Raw genomic sequence first — 18,545 nt, 5'->3', positions numbered from 1 at the left:
AAGGTTTTTGGTCCTTTTCTTATAAAAGATAGGGTGGTGACGTGGTTAGTCAAGGTCAATATATTATAGAGTAATGATATATACACACCTCATCTTTTAACCACTTCATTTTCACATATTTTTGTTTCTACCTCTCTCCTCTTATCATCTATCACATCTCATACTTTCTCTCTCTTACTTTTTCTTTTCTTCCTATCTCTCTCCTCCTCCACCTTCTTCCACCTCAAAATGAGGTGTGAAGAAATCATTTTCCTATATTATATTGGTGCGTTGCGTTGCACTCGATTGTTCTTCCTTGATTTGTGACGTTTTAGAGTTTTGTGAAACTTGGCTTGGTGATATAGGAAAAGGAACAAATTAGAGATTGGCATGTTATGTTTTGGTTTATTTTTCACGCATTAATTAAAATTTTCTGCGAAATACAAGTGTGAAAGATAAGGCCAAAGAAAATGTAACACAATGCACCTAATAGAATAGGACGTGGTTGGTTTTCGTGTTAAGTCAAATGGCGATGATGAGTGTGGTTTTATGAGAATGAAGGTGGTGGTATTTTGACAATTGATGAATTTGAATGATAGATATTGTGTGGTTGACAAATATACCAATATATTGAAGATAGTGAAGGTTGCAGAAGGTTAGGCATTTAGTATAGTCAATAATAATGTGTTTATTTTATATTTTTTGAAGGTTGAGATGAGAACTGGCTTAGTGCCACGTTCAGATTTGAAGTACGAGAGGTGGCTTCACTTCAACTGTTAAGTAAAAGACTTGGAAGGTTCGGGTGCAGAAAAACTGACCATGACTATATGAAGGAGAACTTACTTTACACTTTAGCAATTATATATGTAGCAACAAGTGACAAACGTTGGATTTCTATTGTCCTCTCATATTTCACTATGACCAGATTAGCACTTGTAAGATATTTGAATGCTGAACTCAGCAAATTAAAGTTGAGAAAAAATAATGAGTGTAGCGTTAGAAATTAATATGTACCTAAGACATGTCCTTTGATGTGTATTTATATATTTAGCATATACTAAGCCTGAAATGATCATCTAATATATTGTAGAAATATGTTAAGATATAATAGATATTGCCTGATATTATAAGATATCATCTTGATTTAAGAGTCATTATTCCCATACACGCGGGACGTTGTCCATATTGGGCCAAAGTACATGCATGGATCTATCATTTTGGTCCACAACAATTGTCTTAGTCTGAGTATCTGAGGCATTAGGCGCTTTACCAGTGTTAAGATCTGAGATAATATCCGGTCCTCAACAATGAGATGCTTGGCATGTCCCATGTTGTATACTGGTCATTCGGGATGAGCTTAAAAGCATCAAGGCGTGTGTTAGGGATGATTTTAGCCGAATTCGTACGACAGCCTCAAGGTTTTACCTTTTGTATTGACGCCTTGTCCTAGGTACACTTGAATGGGAAGAGATGTTTCTCGTCATGGTTTGATAGTTGATGAAGTGAGCGAATACGTGAGGCTTCTAGATCGGTGAGGATTAGCTCAGTGTGATTCTCTATAGGTGACACAATGATGTAAGTAGGGCGCGAAAAGCAGCCTATCCCCTTGATTAGAAGGTAAAATATTGAGTTTCCACCCGGTTCATTGCCTTTAAATCAAGAACTTGAGCGCCATTTCAACTTCTTCCTATTTCTTCGATCTTGCAAAGCATCTACCAAGAACGCATAAATCACTTCTCGCTGAAATCTTCAACCCTCCCATGGTTTTGTAAGCTCTTCACAGTCCTTGTTGTTTTCCTTTTCCATTGCATAGTTGCATGTTAGGGTGTGGTAAAAGTTAGGAACTTTATTGTGCCCCTTGGGCTATCTCGTTGTTTTACCAATGGTAGACAATGGTTGTCTCATTTCCCTTATATTCGTGTGCGGTATGGGTCACCAGAGATATTCAAATGCTGAGTGTCATTGCGATGACTACCTAGCAAAGGTGTTTCCTTTGGCAGTCATGAACCCTAGAATTTATTGGTTTGTGAGGGTTGTGCTCTGAATTGGTGTAAAGATTCTCTATAGATCGTAATAAATACTCTTTCTTGGGAAGGAGTTAAATTTCGTTGATGCCTTCTTGTGTTTTTCATAGTAGAGATGAACGAGAATACAATTTACCAATTTTCCCCACAGACAACGACAATATTCTGGTGATAGATTGCCTGACCGGAGTAAGGATGTATGACTATACTGAAGGGATACTTCATTCAACCGCTCCTCCCTAGAATGGCTCTGTCTTCTCAAATTCAGCGACTTGGTGGGCACCAGAGGTGAGTATTTGCAAGGTACTTCAACGCTCAAGTCAGTAATATTGAGGGAGAAATAAGATTAGAGTTAGAAGGTAGTGTATGTACCTGAGGTGTGTGTGTGTGTGTGCGTGCGTGCGTGTGTGTGTGTGCACTCAACTATGGGTTTGAGATTTGTAGATATTATCTTCCTTCTCTGCCTGTCTTTTGAAGATTTGAAGTTAAAGTTGAAGATGCAAAGATTTGTTACGTCTTCCATCTTTTTCAATTTTCTTTTTTAAAAATCTTATGTGGAGATTTTTTTTTGTTTGTTTATTGGTTGTATAAAATTCATTAATTTACTCATGCTTTGATTAGATTGTATTTTTCAGGAAATGTTTTGTAAATCACCCCTTGCTCTCAGTTTCTTTTATTTTTATTTTATTTTATGTATCAACCGTGTTAACCGACCAACTCAATCTGCCTCCCGGTAAAATCGAACCCGACATAACTGCAGCCTCAAAACAGACGGTGGTGGACCTCAATTTTTGGTGATTTTCATCGAGATCTAGGCATGGGTAACAATCCATTCTATAATTATTTACTTTTTTTCTCGCGTGAGAAACCGAAATCGACGTCGGCGGCTCGAAACCAACTTAGCCGTCCGATGGACAGCCGTAGACTTAAATATATATGAGGGCACACTATTATGTAACATTGTTGAAATTCAAATTTTGCTTCTCCTACTATTTCGCTCGATAATCCCTTTCCCATGCCCTTCCTTTCTTTCATGCCTCCTTTTTCTTTTTTGATAACATTCTTACATGCTTCCTTTAACTTGACTAGTTAATGGAAGGAAAGTTCGTACGTCCATTTAATTTTGACGAGTTTATTTTATGCCAAAAGCTTAGTCAATTATTTAGTCGCAATTTTACTCTTTCTCACAGAAAGTTTATCCTCTTGGTTATTAGTCTTGACAGACAATGGCTGCGCATATCTCATATATATCCTGTATTAATTTTACTTGATAGTCTATTGCATTATTTCAAGAGACAATTTAGACTAGTGAATTTGATGCTGTGATAAAAGTTGATTTTTCATTTCTTACAATGCTTGACTTGAATCCAATTGGATAATTTCAAAGATCATGTCAAACTTTGCCTGTCTATACCATCACGTGCATAATGAAGGTGCTAGCTAGCCAAAGGTCAGAAAGGACAAAACACGAGTGAGAATTATACTACTTCTTCACAATTTGGTCATGGACACAACATTCATCAATATCAGGCGATTAGAGAAAAATAAGTTGATCGAGCAATATAGGGAGATACATAAAAAAGAAGGTTAATTACTAATAAAAAGTTTAATAAAAGGAATAATCATTTGACTTCGTTCTTGTTTGTAGCATATTTGCTTAATCAGTCGATGTTTAGATTCGTCAAACACACATGTCTGTGATAAAAACTTTTAATATATATTATATATAAAAAAACACATGGCTTAGCCCCAATGGTTAGGTCTAGGCTATCAACGACGACGCTAAGAAAATGTATGTGCAAAAAGAAGAAGCTCAAACAAGAAACAACAGTGTAACTTTAATAAAACCTGCAAAACAATAATATGAAAAGCACACAAAAAATACTTAATAAAATTTAGAAAATATTAAAATGAACTTAAAATGCCAAAGTGCACAAACTTAGACTAAAAAGTATTAAAATTACTAAATCTAAAATATCCTAAAATACCCACATAAGACACTATAAAAACCCGAGTCAACACTTGAATACGGTGGTAGCTGACGAAATAGCAGCAATGGGCCAATCATGAGGGGAATGTACATAGTTGATGGAGGGATCTTTTGTGAGCATCAGTTGGGCGATTTCCATGGAACCCAGTGTCGCTGTAGAGCTGAGATCTCAGATCTGAGTTAGTCCCCTAGATATGAGTTCATCATCACCGGTTAAGATAGACGTTAGTTCTTTTTTTATAGGCAAATGCTAGTTGTTAGTAATGTTAGTAAATTAGTCTTCCTTAGGATTTAAACCCTGGACCCTTCACCATTCATCTCACCCAACCCTTATGTCCCTAGCTCTTACCATTTGAGCTATCATTCGGGGACAAGATAGACATTAGTGACGGCGAGGAGAGAGCCCGACAAAGGTGGTGAATTTAAATTAGACTAAAGGCTATTTTAATAAATTTTGACTCAAATTACAATTAATTTCAACTATTCAATTTTAAACTAGTATATTCAATAATCGTGCTTAAACTAAACCAGCAGTTTTTCTCTTCTGAACGAAAAATCTAAACCAGCATGGTTCCCTTTTTTAGTGAACCATCGGAGACGACACTATTAAACTATGGTCAAAGCTGATTTTTCCTATCAATAATAGGAGAGTTCATACCTGGATTTTAAGTTTATTTTTTATCATGTCTAGTTTCTTCCGGACCCTACTTTAATTTCTAAATGTCTTGTCCAGATAGAACTGACATGTGCAAGATTGTTTTGGGGAAATGTCTCCGAAAAATTAGGAGAAACAAAGACAATAGATGAAATCACATGGAAATTGGGTTTTCATATTACATGGAATAAAATTATAATTATCATTATTATCTTGAAACCGATTAGGGGACGACGATCCTAGCTTGTCACTAAATACTTTAGTAATGATGTAATATAGTATAGAAATAAAATAACAAAAGAATGTCGACGATTTTGGTTCAAGTAATAAAAAACTTGGAAGTCAAATATATAGAGCAGGCCATAGTTCACCTTTTCTTTATCGGTTATAGAAGAAAATTAAACAAACTAAACTATATACTATAGAGATGCTATGTGAAGGCACACACGCAAGAACAAAATTATGCTGAGCTTGTTAGTTTAAAGTGCGGCACGACATTCATAACACCACAGCATAAGTTTTTTGACTGCTTAATTACCCAAACATTACGAAGCATGGAAACGTGCATATTCACTTGCATAAAGTAATATATTGTTTCTTCACTTGCATATTCATCTACATGGGACAAGAAGCATGGAAACTCTAGCACACAAACTGCACCGTTTTCTTTTTATAATACAACGTGCTTTTATTTGGCTGGCAATAAAGGAATGTTATTCACGCTAATCCATGACTCCTTATAGGGTTTTGGCTTCAGTGGGACAGTTGAAAACTGAACCACGGTGATACAGTTTAAAATTCACCATCTGATATATTATTTTAAATTCAACAGTTAGGATTAAAGATATCAAATTACTAGAATATCCTTGTCCCCCAAACCCTCATTCTTTGCTGAATCAACTGAACCACCAAGCACCAAAGCCGCCACATACCAAAACTTCCAGTGAAGAGTTATGCTCTAACCAAAGAGAAAAACAAGAACAAGTTAGAGTTCAGAAAACCATAGATTCTTGTTGGAAGAACAAAACAACAACACGCTGGGGCTTAGATTGAACTGTCTGAATCCTATTTACATAACATGCATTACAAGGTTATCAATATCATCCTCTTCGAAATTCCTCCCCCTTGTTATGGAATCAGTGAATTTCTTTCCATTGGAACCCCGTTTCGTTTCCTCTGGTTTCGCCTTACATCGCTGAGGTCGCTTGAGAGAAGAGTTGATCTTCCAGATCTGTCGGTTCCGGTGCTTCCTGCTGGTGGCGGAGACAGATCTCCTCCTCCTCCGTCATTCTCAACCTCACAAAGCAGCGTCACGCTCAGCTGCTCCTCCTCCTCTCCTCGCCGGAGACAACGTTCTTCACCGCCAACGTGACTCAATTTATGAAATAACACACAATTCAGAATTTTCAAAATGAAAACTTTTTTATAAATTAAAATCAATCAATCCCCTTTTATGAATTGTTCCTTCTAGCTGCCACTTGTTGTTTCTGATTCTGATGATTGCATTGCATTTTTCTGTGTTATTGGTATCTGGGTGCTACAACCTGGTCTTTGTGAGGGTGAAGAGGTTGCAACTGTGGATTTGAGTTTGAAGGAGCTATGTGTGGGGGAACAGTGCTAGTGCCCAGAGAAGAGTGGAGAAGATGAGGATAGTATTGTCAAAAAAAAAATAAGTTAAGGGCATTACTGACATTACAATAAAAAAATTTTAGTGTACCACCGTGAGTCAGTTTTTAACTGACCCACGGAAGACATCGTCGACTTATAGCATTATAGTTTAAAAGGAAGTACCAGATAAATATACTTGTTTTATGTTTTGTTTTTATACGTGCCATGCGAACAAACTCAGCCCTATAAAAGTTTGTGTTGGACTAAGAAGAGCAAGCCCAAAATGTAGCAATAGGACAAAAATCTTGGGCTTAATTTGCATATGGTGTGCGGTGGTCCAAAAATCTTTAAGGTGCTTAAAAAAACCTAGAACACACAATGTTGAGTACACTCACTATCTCTTATATCTATACAATGTGTGAGACTTAGTTTTAATACTTTGATTAGATCAGTTCTTAGTTGGGCGTGAATAGATTAGATCCGCTCATGGTGTATGAATAGGACAAATAATATGAAGGACAAAATATGGGACTGTGTACATGTAAAAAATAAAATTAACCCCTAGCTCAACATGATTAGACCAAATGATAGCATAGGGTTAAGATATTGAGATGATTAATTCGGCCAAAATAGGAGAAGAGAGGATGAGTGAACGGGAGAGGTAAATGATGAGGCACCGGAGGGAATCATAATTTCTTGATCAATTAGCTATATTACTAAACAAGTAATGGTGTAAGAATACTCTTCATAATAAAGTAATTAAGAGCATGGATGATGAAGTTACCGTTCAATAAAAATGGAAACAGAAACGCCCTGATTTTCGGGGTCACAATAGTAACATTTCTAAAATAAACATGCAAAAAAATTCCTCAAACAATCATAAAATAACTGATGAATTTTTTTGGTTTCTTTTTATTTTTCAAAGTGTTTTCTCGAAAGATGCCATGAATAACTTAAGACAATAAGTAGATATAAACCCAACCATAATAAACACAACAATCCCGCAGGAAACCATAAGTCAACCATTAGTAGTATAATATACATCAATGATGATCAAAAGAAAGTAGTCAGACTCAAAGGTAGCATCCAAAGCTCAAGACTCTATATGTTCGACTTACTTCATGTGATTTCCACGCAGGAGAACCACACAGAAAGTAACATACTAGGAACCTACCATGCCCCAAAAATTCCAAAAGCACTAGTAAAACCTTAGACGGGGTTTAGAGATCACTTTAATTGTGTAGATATCTCCCAACAACAAATTTTTTCCATACGCACCTCCATAGATTGACCATTGAACTAGATGTATAAGAAGTATAACTATCTACTAGTTATGCTATACACCTTATCAGTGTTGAACAATGTCACTTAATATTATAAATTCTGACTTATTGTATAACGGTAAATTAGTAATACTTAAATACTCTCATTTTTAGTTATCACTTTTGGATCACTTTTAGATACTTTTTCTCTCAATTCAAACAACTTAAAAAATACATCATTTTTTACTTATACTCTTTTCTATTATATTATTTTCGCTTATATTCCTTTGGCTCTCGTAAGAAGGCATTAAATTTTATATTTTTTCTTCATCATGATATAAGCATTACTGTTGGAAACTTGCAATAATTAGAAAAAAAAATCATTTTGGCTCAACTTCATTTCTCTGTTACTTTTTGGGTGAACTTTTCGAGTCTCCCCTATAAGCATGATTGTAAATCGTTATAGCAATTCTTGAGTCATAATCTCATAGAAAAGGGATGATGATCCTTCATTTAGGAATCATAATTCCAACCAACATAATTTTATATATGGAACAGCTCAGAACAAAAAACATACACATATCCAACACTGCTCACCAAAACAAGAACAAATTAACTACTTCCCTTCCGCATAAAGATAAGAACAAGAACAGAAGAAAAACTCACCACAAGTGAACAAAAATCAAAGAATTATTACACTAGGCCAATTTCTTAGTCACTCCAATCCTCATAAGAGCAACATAAGCAATAACTCTATAACCAATCATCATCACCACAAGAGCCACCGCAGTTAGCGCTTGCCCGTGAAAATTAAACCCCATTTCCTTTATAGAAGGAAACTCTGACACTTGACACTGACCACTAGAACAAGGGTATGTTTCCCCAGCATGATACTGAGACACAATAAACAACTGGTACGTGTAGTAGCTTATAGAAATGTACTTCACCCAGGCTATAAACCCGGGAACATTCTGAACGTAGAACCCGCCGGCCAGCAAGAAGCAAAGCATGATCACGGAGGCGAGCGTGGCCGCGGATTTTTGATTGAGGACGACGGCCCCGATGGCGAGGCCTAGGCCTTGAGCAACTAAGACATTGAGTAAGAGGCTTAGGAGGGTGCAGAGGAAGCTGGCGAAGTTGTGCTTTAGGCCTGCCATGAAATATGTTATGAGGAGGAATATGGTTGGAAGGATTAGTTCCATGGGGAGGTCAGCTACCATTCTTGACATGAAGTAGGAGGAGAGCCTGTACATTCCTGAGGAGCGTTCTTTCTCTATCATTACTAGCTCTTGTGGGAAGGTGAAAATTGCTTGGAAGAGTGGGAAGAAACCCCAGAAGCCTGATACGAAGAAGAGGAGCCCAATCTACAAGTAACACATAAATGAATTGTGATTAGTAGCTTATAGACAATCAAAATCATAGGTTAGTCATTCTTTTTGTAATTTAGTTCTCTGATAATCCACATTAATACTGAGAACTGATTATACTTTTGAATTAAGAAAATGATAATGTATTATAATTACATGCTTCTAGATTAAGTATATGTTATGATCTTCTTTTAAAGTATGAGGCATGAGATTTTCCGGCCTAGTTATAGGCGAGTGCATCGCGAGCCCGTGTGGGCGTCGCAGTTGCAAAAATATGGGATTAACTTGGGACTAATCAAAGTGCTAGTGCATTGTCATCCCATGGGGACTGTGGAGCGTGGTGAGATGTTGGCTCCACTTGCAAGTTTTGAGTCCAACATCAAAAGTACGAGATTTGCTTTGTGCTCTTCAGCTGCAATAACTAGCTTTAGTAATATGATCATTCTTCTATTGTTCATTGTATTAATCTACATTATCCCCGGTCTAGGCAAAGTGCAACTGCAAGTCTAGTCTGTGTGGGCACTAAATGAAGAACCCTTGTCCTCATTTGATGTCCCTTTCTCTAGCTCAACAATCAAATTGTGTCACGTGGACACAAATTGAACAATTATAACCTTACATAAGAGATTTTTAAATGACATAACACAATTAAATAAACCAGTGAGACAGAGAATGTGACACTAAATAAAAACAAAAGATTTCGGTCTATATGCGCAGGAGGACGGAGGTTGTGGAGAGTGGTGGAATATTAGGATGTACTTGCAAGATATGAGATTAGAGTTCCACATCAATTCAATTGTATGGGATTCTAGTGTGGAGTTTAAAATGCCTTGTACTCTTGAATCAAAAAGTTTATAGTGGCATGGTTCTCCAACTGCTCTTATGGGCTAAGATCAAAGCACAAGGGGGGTAAGTGCAAGTCACTAAAGATGAGAAAATGCTAACATGTTGGAAGAACATTATTTTGTCAATCACTGAATTTCCCATGAAAATAAGTTTAGTTGAAATTCTTACCTGATCCTGTAAGTGTGAAATATCAGACTTATACCACAGAAGTCCTGACATAAGAGCAACCACAAGGACCTGACTAATCCGCAGGGCAGAGAAAGCTTCATACTTTCTCTCTTTGACATCTCTTCTTAACAGCACAAAGAATTGCTGCGACCAGCTCGTTGGCCACTTTCCAGAGCCTGTGCCTTGAAATCTACGCTGACTAATTTCAGGGTCACTGATTTCTTGATTTATTGACTTCAATTGTGCATCAAACTTGCTCTTAAATGTGGAAATCAAATGTTGTTTATCTATGACATGGTCCTGGTTTAACCCATCAGTGTAGATACCTGCAAATTTTCCTCACTTAGCAAAGTAACAAGGTATAATCCAATATCAAATGTTTTCTTTTAAATAAACATCAAACATAATCATTTTTTCATTTGGACTTTTACACATCAACAGAGAACTTATCACTCTACTATAATATTATTATTGTTTAGATGTTGAAAGTTAAAAGCTGTAAATTCATGGACAAAGAAAAAAAAAGAGCCAAACCTGTTCGAGTCAGGATGATTCATAGTTTAAGGGAATTAGCTCTCTCAGCATGGTTTTAAGAATACACAACACTCAAACTCGATATCTTATTTAAAGGGAATCAACATGTAACACTAAACCAACATCTCATTGGATGAAGCTTCAAATTCTCTAAGAAAAGTTTAATTTAAAAAACGATACCAAATATTTTCGTTCAGACAAAATGTGCTAGTCCAGTTGCCAGTTCTAGGAGCAAATAGCACTTAACAATTTAACAGATTCCAAATATATAGAGATCCAAGAACAATGTTAAATTCAATATATGCTCTGTATAATGTTGACCATGAAAAACATGATTCACAAGTTAAAAGAGTTTTTCTACAAATTAGTTTTAGCACATATGAATTATATTGCAAATGATATATACTGAATGTTAATTGTAACAACATGGTTCATGGGTGCTCAGGATTTAACATGGTCTACATTCAAAGTAAAACTAAAATGTAGACCAAAGTGTTTAGTAAAATATCACAGGACATATCATATTTGCTAATATGCATAAAAATTAAAAGCATACCATTTGCAAGATCCAAAAGGAAGTCTGAAGGGTTCATGGCCATTGCTGGCGCATATCCAATACTAGAAAAGTACTCAATAGCTTCAGATCCCTTCCCAAAATACAAAGTGTTCCCTTCTGCCAGCAACAACACTTTATGAAACAAGTAGTATAACCTACTTGAAGGCTGGTGTATTGTCATCACAACAGTCCTCCCTCCTCTTGCAAGCTCCCACAAAGTTGACACAATCCTCTGTGCTGTGGTTGAGTCTAACCCAGAGGTAGGTTCATCTAAAAACAACAAGCTTGGATTTATAAGCAATTCTTGCCCAATGCTAACCCTTTTTCTCTCTCCCCCGGAAACACCCCTCAAAGTTGTGCTTCCAACAATGCTATCCTTGCACTTGGTTAAACCAAGTTGTTCTAAGACATCTTTTGCATGTTTCACTTTCTGTTCTTTTGTGACAGTGTTAGGTAATCTAAGAAGAGCAGTGAAGACTAATGTTTCAGTTACTGTTAAATGGGGGTAAAGAACATCATCTTGGGTAACAAAGCCTGTGTTTCTCTTCATTGTGTTTGTGAAGGGTTCACCATTGTAAGTTATGGATCCATGAAGTTTTCCTCCTAGTCTTCCTCCTAATGCTGTGAGCAGAGTTGTTTTGCCACTTCCTGAGGGTCCTAGCATGGCTAGCATTTCACCAGGTTGAACAGTGCCTGTCACTCCTTTGAGGATCACTTTCTCTTCTGATTTTGTGTTCTTCTCAAAGAGTCCTCCTTTCTTGGTCTTAATTTTGTAGACAACATCATCAAACTGCATTGTGAATCATAAAAAGAAAAATAAAAAGAAAATTCCACATGAGAAAGCTGACATAAAATGCTACATGAATAAAAAACAAGTCCAAAATAATTATTGTGGAAATGACGAAAAAACATATATTTCCCTGAATACTAATCCAAACACAAACTCTTAAACAGGATGAGTCATTTTCATCAACATAACAGAGTCATTAATCACAAGCAAGATGGTGGTTCATAAAAAGAAAAGAAAAAATATCAGCATTGATCCAAATTATAGAAGGCTGACAATAAAGGCTGCATGAATATAAAATACAAAATGTGGAAACGTCCTAGAATAAGTGCAAATTCATTTCCTCTCTCCAAACTCCTAGGAAACTATGCCAGACGGTTAACTCAGAGTCCCAGAATAGTGTTAGACTGAAGATGATAGATTCTTGTCCTTTTTTGAGTCTTTAATTGACGTGGGAGTTGTCTCTAGTAACACATTAATTATGTGATTATTAGGTGATTAAAGAGTATCATGATTGCCTAGTTAATTTAGGGGTTAGGATCATTGTGCTTACATTAAGCCCGCGAGACTAGTTATGCCACATTAACTCTTCCTTTAGGCCGCGCTATCATGGTTAAGTCCTAAGCGTTTTTGCTTAGAGTTCTTGTTAGACTTTACATCAGCTCCTTTAGGCCGGGTTATTATGGTTACTAGCGCGGTGTGTACATCATGATTTTTGAAAATAAAGAAAATACAATTATTTCCATGAACACCAATCTACTTGTATATTAAACAGACTGAATCATTTTCGTCAAGTTAAAATGCAAACATCAATCACAAGCAAAAGGGTCATTTTACAAATTCACACACACATACATACCTTGAGAATTACAGGACGTTTTCCCTTGTGCAATATGTCAGGTTCTTCTTCCTCATGCACGCTCTCTTTGTATATAGTTTGACACTCAACATCTTTGATGTCTTGATCCATAACAAACATCAACTTTCAGAAACGCAGCTTCGAACCCCTCGAACTTGATCTTTGAATACGGCCTGAAATTCTGTGTTCCTGATATGTCTACAATATAAAGCTGATCATGTCAAAACAGACACATTACAAGGGAGACATGAGACACCAATGAAGTATTTATCCCCGTCCTTGTAATGTGTCGTTTCAACTACGAAATCCTCAATTAAAAACTAGTCTATCTTTCCCATAAAATCAAAAAGGCATGAAGCGGTGCATCATTGCTTACATGTGTTACTAATATTAGTAAACAAGTGTTGTTTCAATATCCGATTTGATCAATGCGGACAAAAAAGAAAGTGTGTATATATGTTCATATACAAGAAAGGTGAACCGTGAAGAGGAAGAGAAGTTTTGGTTATGTATAGATAGATCAATTGAACACAAACACACTTCCATTCTGTTTTGCCTATTTTATTTTTTTGAGAATAATTTGAGTTCTGTTTTTTAGCTTCCGCGTTGAGTGACCAACAGATTCGTTCTGTTATGGCTAAATATGGACATTTTAAGCCAACATTGAAAATTTGAGAGATGTTAGATGGCACACAACAAATATGGCACGTGAATGTATTTATTTTAGCTTTTATAAAACGTTACCGCCATAACATCATATGATATGGGACGGCAATTCGGCAAATACGCATTCGTGAATTTTAGTTAGAAATCAATGCGAGCTAGGGGCGGATGCATGTTAATTGTGAGGGGTCAAATGCCCCCACGTCATTTTGATTTTTGATTAATAACATAGATCATAGTGTATTGATACTTGAAATAAATAGGAAGAAAAATGAAAAAATGGGTAATGGGAGAAGAGCTTCTAAGTTGAACTTGTAAAATTGGTTTTGAATGAGTAAAGAAAATGATTTATGGCTCAAAAGAGTTGAAAGAAAATCTTAGATATATTTGGTTTGTGAGGCCAAGGCACGGAAAAGTTTTCAGGGAAAAAAGGTGTTGTGTTTAAAATTGGTTTTGGTGTGAGTTTTGCCATGAGAAAATAATGGAGGATGCAAAAAACTTTGAGAAAATATTTTGGGTAAAATTGGCCTAGTGGCCGAGGGCATGAAGTGAGAAAAAGGGGAGGAAGAAATTCCTCTTTTAACTCATGTATACGTTTTAAAGGGGTGGGGATCCTCTCAAGTGGGGAAAAACTTGAGGAAATAATGTGAATAGATCTCAACCCTTCATTTCTTTTAAAACAGATCAAATATTGAAACTAGAAGAAGATTAAATAGTATCTTTTATGTGTGATGTACCCAATCTTTTCTTTATGAGTTTTGGTACCCAATGTTTTTGCACTCACTCCTCATAATTGTTAAGACATCAATTATCAACTGACATGACATCATTTAAGTAGAATTATCTACTTTTTTTTAAGACATGACAAGAAGTGGAATTGAGATAAGAATATGTTAGAAAACATTATTTATTGGTTTCAGGAAGTAAAATGTTCTGAAAATGGTAGTTAGAAACTCAAAATAAATACGTGAATTTTGAAATGGCCAATAAATATTTGTTGGTTCCAGAAAAAAAAAAATATCCAGAAAAGAAAAGAGTAAAATTTAGAAAACCTTAACACTATTTACATACTACACGAATATGAAATGGACAGTTTCAAAAAAAAGGAATATGAAATGGACTTTGGTTGTGTTAATCTTATAGTATGAGGATTGGATACAAAAACTCACAAAGAAATGATTGGGTAAATCACACATAAAAGACACTATTTAATCTTCTTCTAGTTTCAACCTTTGATCTGTTTTAAAAGAAATGAAGAGTTGAGATTCATTCACATTATTTCCTCAAGTTTTTCCCCACTTGAGAGAATCCCCACCCGTTTTAAAGTGTTCTACGCTGATGAGGAATTTTGAAAGAGTAAGTTGGCTTTAGTTGTATAAGCGCTTTTAAAGTCATCATGAGACTCTTAGAAGTGAAAATCATGCTTGTATGTATTTTATGGTGAAAAGAGTTTTATAAATTTTTTGATTAAGTTGTTTTCCTATGTAACATTGATGCATGCATTTGAGGATAGCCTTAGAAACACACTTTGAACCATAGGTTAGAGAGTAAAGTTTAAGTTGTGGAGAGTGACTAAGCTAAGATATGTGTATGTGAATGATACGAGGAGAATGAGCCGTTTTGTATCGGAACTAAAGAACAGAAGAAAAGTGAGCCGGTACGAGAAGCGAGGACGTGTCATGGTTGCAGTCGTGGTGTATGAAGTAAAGGGATTGAGGTGAGGGCATATTCTAGTTTTGGACTTTATGATTGCTTGTTGAGTGTTGATATGCTCATGTGTTGGCTGTATATGATGTTGAATTGGCTTTTAAGGCATGATTTCTTAAGGAATACATGATTGAGTAATATAACATGATGCTCATGTGTTGGTTGTAATATAACATGATCGGTTCATATATGCCTTGTTTACTGTGATATCAGACTGTCTGATTGACTGAATATCGACTATGAAACATAGGGCTTTATGAGTGTCGGTTAGAAGGTTTTCTAAAGCTGTTTTGGAATGATCGATATTGAGAAGCGAAGACTCTTTTTGAAAGCTAGTAACGGATGAAGACTTTTATAGAATTCACTAAGTTTTTCGAAAAGGAACGCACTTAATAAGGATTTGTGAATAAACTTGCCATAATGGAAATAATCTAAGTGTTTACCCTATTGCGAAACGAAAAGAAGCTTATTTATAACACAAGATATAAAGAATGAAAAGAGTTTCAAAGTGGGGTCTTTGGTTCGAGTAGTTGGGAGGAAAATGAACTTGAGATTTTGGTTACCTAGAGTGGTGAACCGTTGTGGTGAAAAGTTGGTCACTTGGATGCGGAAAGCAACCTTTTTTGCTCGTAGAGTTATTAAAATGCCTACATGTGGGTATTCTTGATGCGATTACCTTTAGTGAGAAATGCGAACTTTCGAGAGGGTGTTTCCGTTTATTTGGCTAACCATGATTTATGTCATGCTTGCATACATCTTGGTTAGGGACGTTAAAGAAAGCCGCGCCTAAGGAAGGTAGAGAACACCGTGCCTATAGTCGTTGGTTCCAAGAGGGCTACCATGTAAGTGACATTCACAATAAGGCGATATATAATGTTGTTCCTGAGTGATGTCCCGCCTACTTAATTTGTGAGGAATTTTCGTTATATCCGCATCATTTTGGAGCATTCATTGCATGAGCATGACATATGTATACACTGACTTAAGGTTATTGATTTTGTACATGTATAATGTACATGCTTATTTGACTCATGATGTGGTGTGATAACATGAGTATAAGTGGTTGTGGCTTGAGTTCATATGTTGTCTTATTAGATGTAGTTCTTGTTGGATTGTTTGGTTATGCTTGTTTGTTCATTATCGCAAATAGTTACCGTGAATGAACATTTCTTATTAAAAAAAATTCAGTTCATAAAGTTGGTAAAATTTCACAAATCATCATTATTTTGGTTATGATATGTAGATATTTGAATTGATTAGTGAAACTTAACTTTATCTTTCAACAATTTATATAATTAATTTTACGGGTGTTAAAATCTAATAGCTTTGCTGGGTTTACTGGCTGAGGATTCCGCGTTGCAACTATAAAACAACTTATCTAACTTTCTTTTGAATTATCTGGTGTACTGGAATTGTCATTTCTTTGTTTCTGTTTCTGTTCTCTTTATATATACTTGGTTGGTAATTGGTAACCCTTGTGCTCCCATTAAAAAATTTGGCTCATTCAAAAAACCAAAGTTAAATTTGACTAGAGGAAATTATAAGATGTACGTGACATGCAGCGAGATTCGCACCTTTTATTTATATACAACTAAAGTAACAATACAACAGTATCATCAGCATAATTGCCAGAAAATGTAAAGTAAGCAGTAAGGAGAGAATCAGAGAACATAATGTATGTATATCAGCATTTGCAGAGCAATACAGTATTTTACAAAAGAAACAGAAATGTTATAATTTAGTATGTGTCATAACATTATTGAAAAGAAAAAAATAATGAACCAATAATCAATCAACAAATTATAAGTATTTGGTGTTTATGACCTTATTAACAGAGCAAAGGACAGGAAGGTATGGTTAGATTTTTTTTATGAGTTTTAGCTATCTGATCTTTTAAAGTGAAGAGTCACTCTAGAAGAAAAATTAATGAGTTATAGTCTTCTAGATATCAAATCAACAGCTATAGCTCTTCATTTTTCATCTAAGTGATTCCTTCATTTTAAAGGGTGAAATAATTAGAACTAGGGTAAATGATCAGTTCTAAAGAAGAATTGGCAAGTTTTGTTTCTTCATCAGCTCTTCATTCTCAAGCTCTATCATATTGCCAATGATAATGTCAGAAGCATTAGTAACTATTTCAGACAAGTTCCTGCATTTCAGAAGACAAAAGAAAGAATGTGAGGTTAAGAAACATATAGTGTAAATAACATGTTTGATGTTATAGTAAAAATATGGTTCTTGAGTAAATAAGCTTCTAAAATGATCCATGGTAAAATTGTCGCTATTAAAAAAATGAAATTAAGAGAAATACTAGTAATATTCACTTTGATACCGTCTTTCTAACACTATTTTTGATTGATTAAAATCCATAGAGTCTGCTAAATTATATATATATATATATATATTTTACTTCTAATTTTAATCAATTTAGTAAAAAGAGCAATAGAAAAACAGTAATAAAGGGAGTCTTGTTAGCGCTTTGATGCAACTAATTAAAGGACCAAATATTACTAACACGTACCCTTTGGAAGAATTGAAGGTGAGCCCCACGGTGTCCTTAGCCTCCTCAAGAGCCTCCTTGAACCTCCGGAGCTCCTCCGCGGACCACTTCGGGTTATTAAGAACGCGAAGCTGAGAAGGCTTCACGTCACAGAAGATGGGAATCACCTTCTTCCCGCACTCCATGAGAAGCGCCAGCTCATGAAGGCAGAAGTAGGACTCACAGTAGCGAGGGGAGAACACCGCCACCCCGATCCGGGACTCGAAAATGGCGCCATTAATCTTATCAAACAGCTTGTCCCCTGGCCTCATGCTCTTCTCGTCCAAGAAAGGGCTCAATCCTTGCCTCCTCAAGTAGTCATAGAGGAGAGTGGCCACAGTTCGCTTTGTGTCCGTGCTCCTGTGGTTCAGGAACACATCACACGGTGTAACCACTCGCTTTGCCAACAGCTGAGATCGCCTTTGCTGGCTGAAAAACCTGCGTTGGAACAAGCTCATTGCCAATGAACGTTGCATGCTTCTTTGATTTCTATTAATAAAAAGAAACAAGTGGTGTGTGATACTGCTATAGCCTTGTGGTTTAAGCTTCTCTGTATTTTGTATTGTTTCTTTTTAAAGCCTTGGTAATATGATGAAGATGATGATATTGAAATGGGTATTTGTAGAATTGTGGTGTATCCTTTTTATAGAGGTGTTGTGACTTGTGATATGTGCATCACGTGATGTCCTCCATATATTAATTTTGGTCTTTTTGTTTGAATATTTTTGGAAAATTTTGATATATTTAAGAACTACTAGTGTATAACAAATTAAATTGTACAATTTAAATTAAAAAAATCATGTATTCTTATAACTCTCGTACTCATGTCTTATTTAATTGACATCACACAATTTTATTGGTGAGGCCATTTTCACCTGAAACTAAATATAGGGATGGATTTAAAGGGTGAGAAAAAATGATTACTTAATTGATTCAATATTTAATTAAGTTCTTTCCGATGTATCAAAAAAATATTTAATTAAGTTACACAGTAAATGCGG

At 35.7% G+C, this 18,545-nt stretch overlaps 2 protein-coding genes across 2 annotated transcripts; both read right to left on the bottom strand.

Annotated features, from left to right (window-relative positions):
- Positions 1-8,002: 8,002 nt before the first annotated feature.
- On the bottom strand, positions 8,003-12,984 carry LOC130742457 (ABC transporter G family member 9). Its single transcript, XM_057594563.1, has 4 exons — positions 12,636-12,984; positions 10,990-11,779; positions 9,900-10,225; positions 8,003-8,882 (listed from the first exon to the last, which is right to left on the bottom strand). Exons 1-4 carry the CDS (start codon positions 12,753-12,755, stop codon positions 8,217-8,219), a joined length of 1,902 nt encoding a protein of 633 aa, XP_057450546.1. The 5' UTR covers positions 12,756-12,984; the 3' UTR covers positions 8,003-8,216.
- A 3,731-nt stretch (positions 12,985-16,715) lies between these two features.
- LOC130749045 (probable 2' cyclic ADP-D-ribose synthase BdTIR) lies at positions 16,716-18,140 on the bottom strand. The gene is made up of 2 exons (XM_057602322.1): positions 17,527-18,140; positions 16,716-17,154 (listed from the first exon to the last, which is right to left on the bottom strand). Exons 1-2 carry the CDS (start codon positions 18,018-18,020, stop codon positions 17,046-17,048), a joined length of 603 nt encoding a protein of 200 aa, XP_057458305.1. The 5' UTR covers positions 18,021-18,140; the 3' UTR covers positions 16,716-17,045.
- Between the last annotated feature and the right edge of the window lie 405 nt (positions 18,141-18,545).

Source organism: Lotus japonicus, chromosome 3 (assembly GCF_012489685.1).
Source record: "Lotus japonicus ecotype B-129 chromosome 3, LjGifu_v1.2".
Classification (NCBI taxonomy): Eukaryota; Viridiplantae; Streptophyta; class Magnoliopsida; order Fabales; family Fabaceae; genus Lotus; species Lotus japonicus.
The sequence above is the reverse complement of the archived record's forward strand: the minus strand, read 5'-3'. Positions and strand labels throughout refer to the sequence as shown.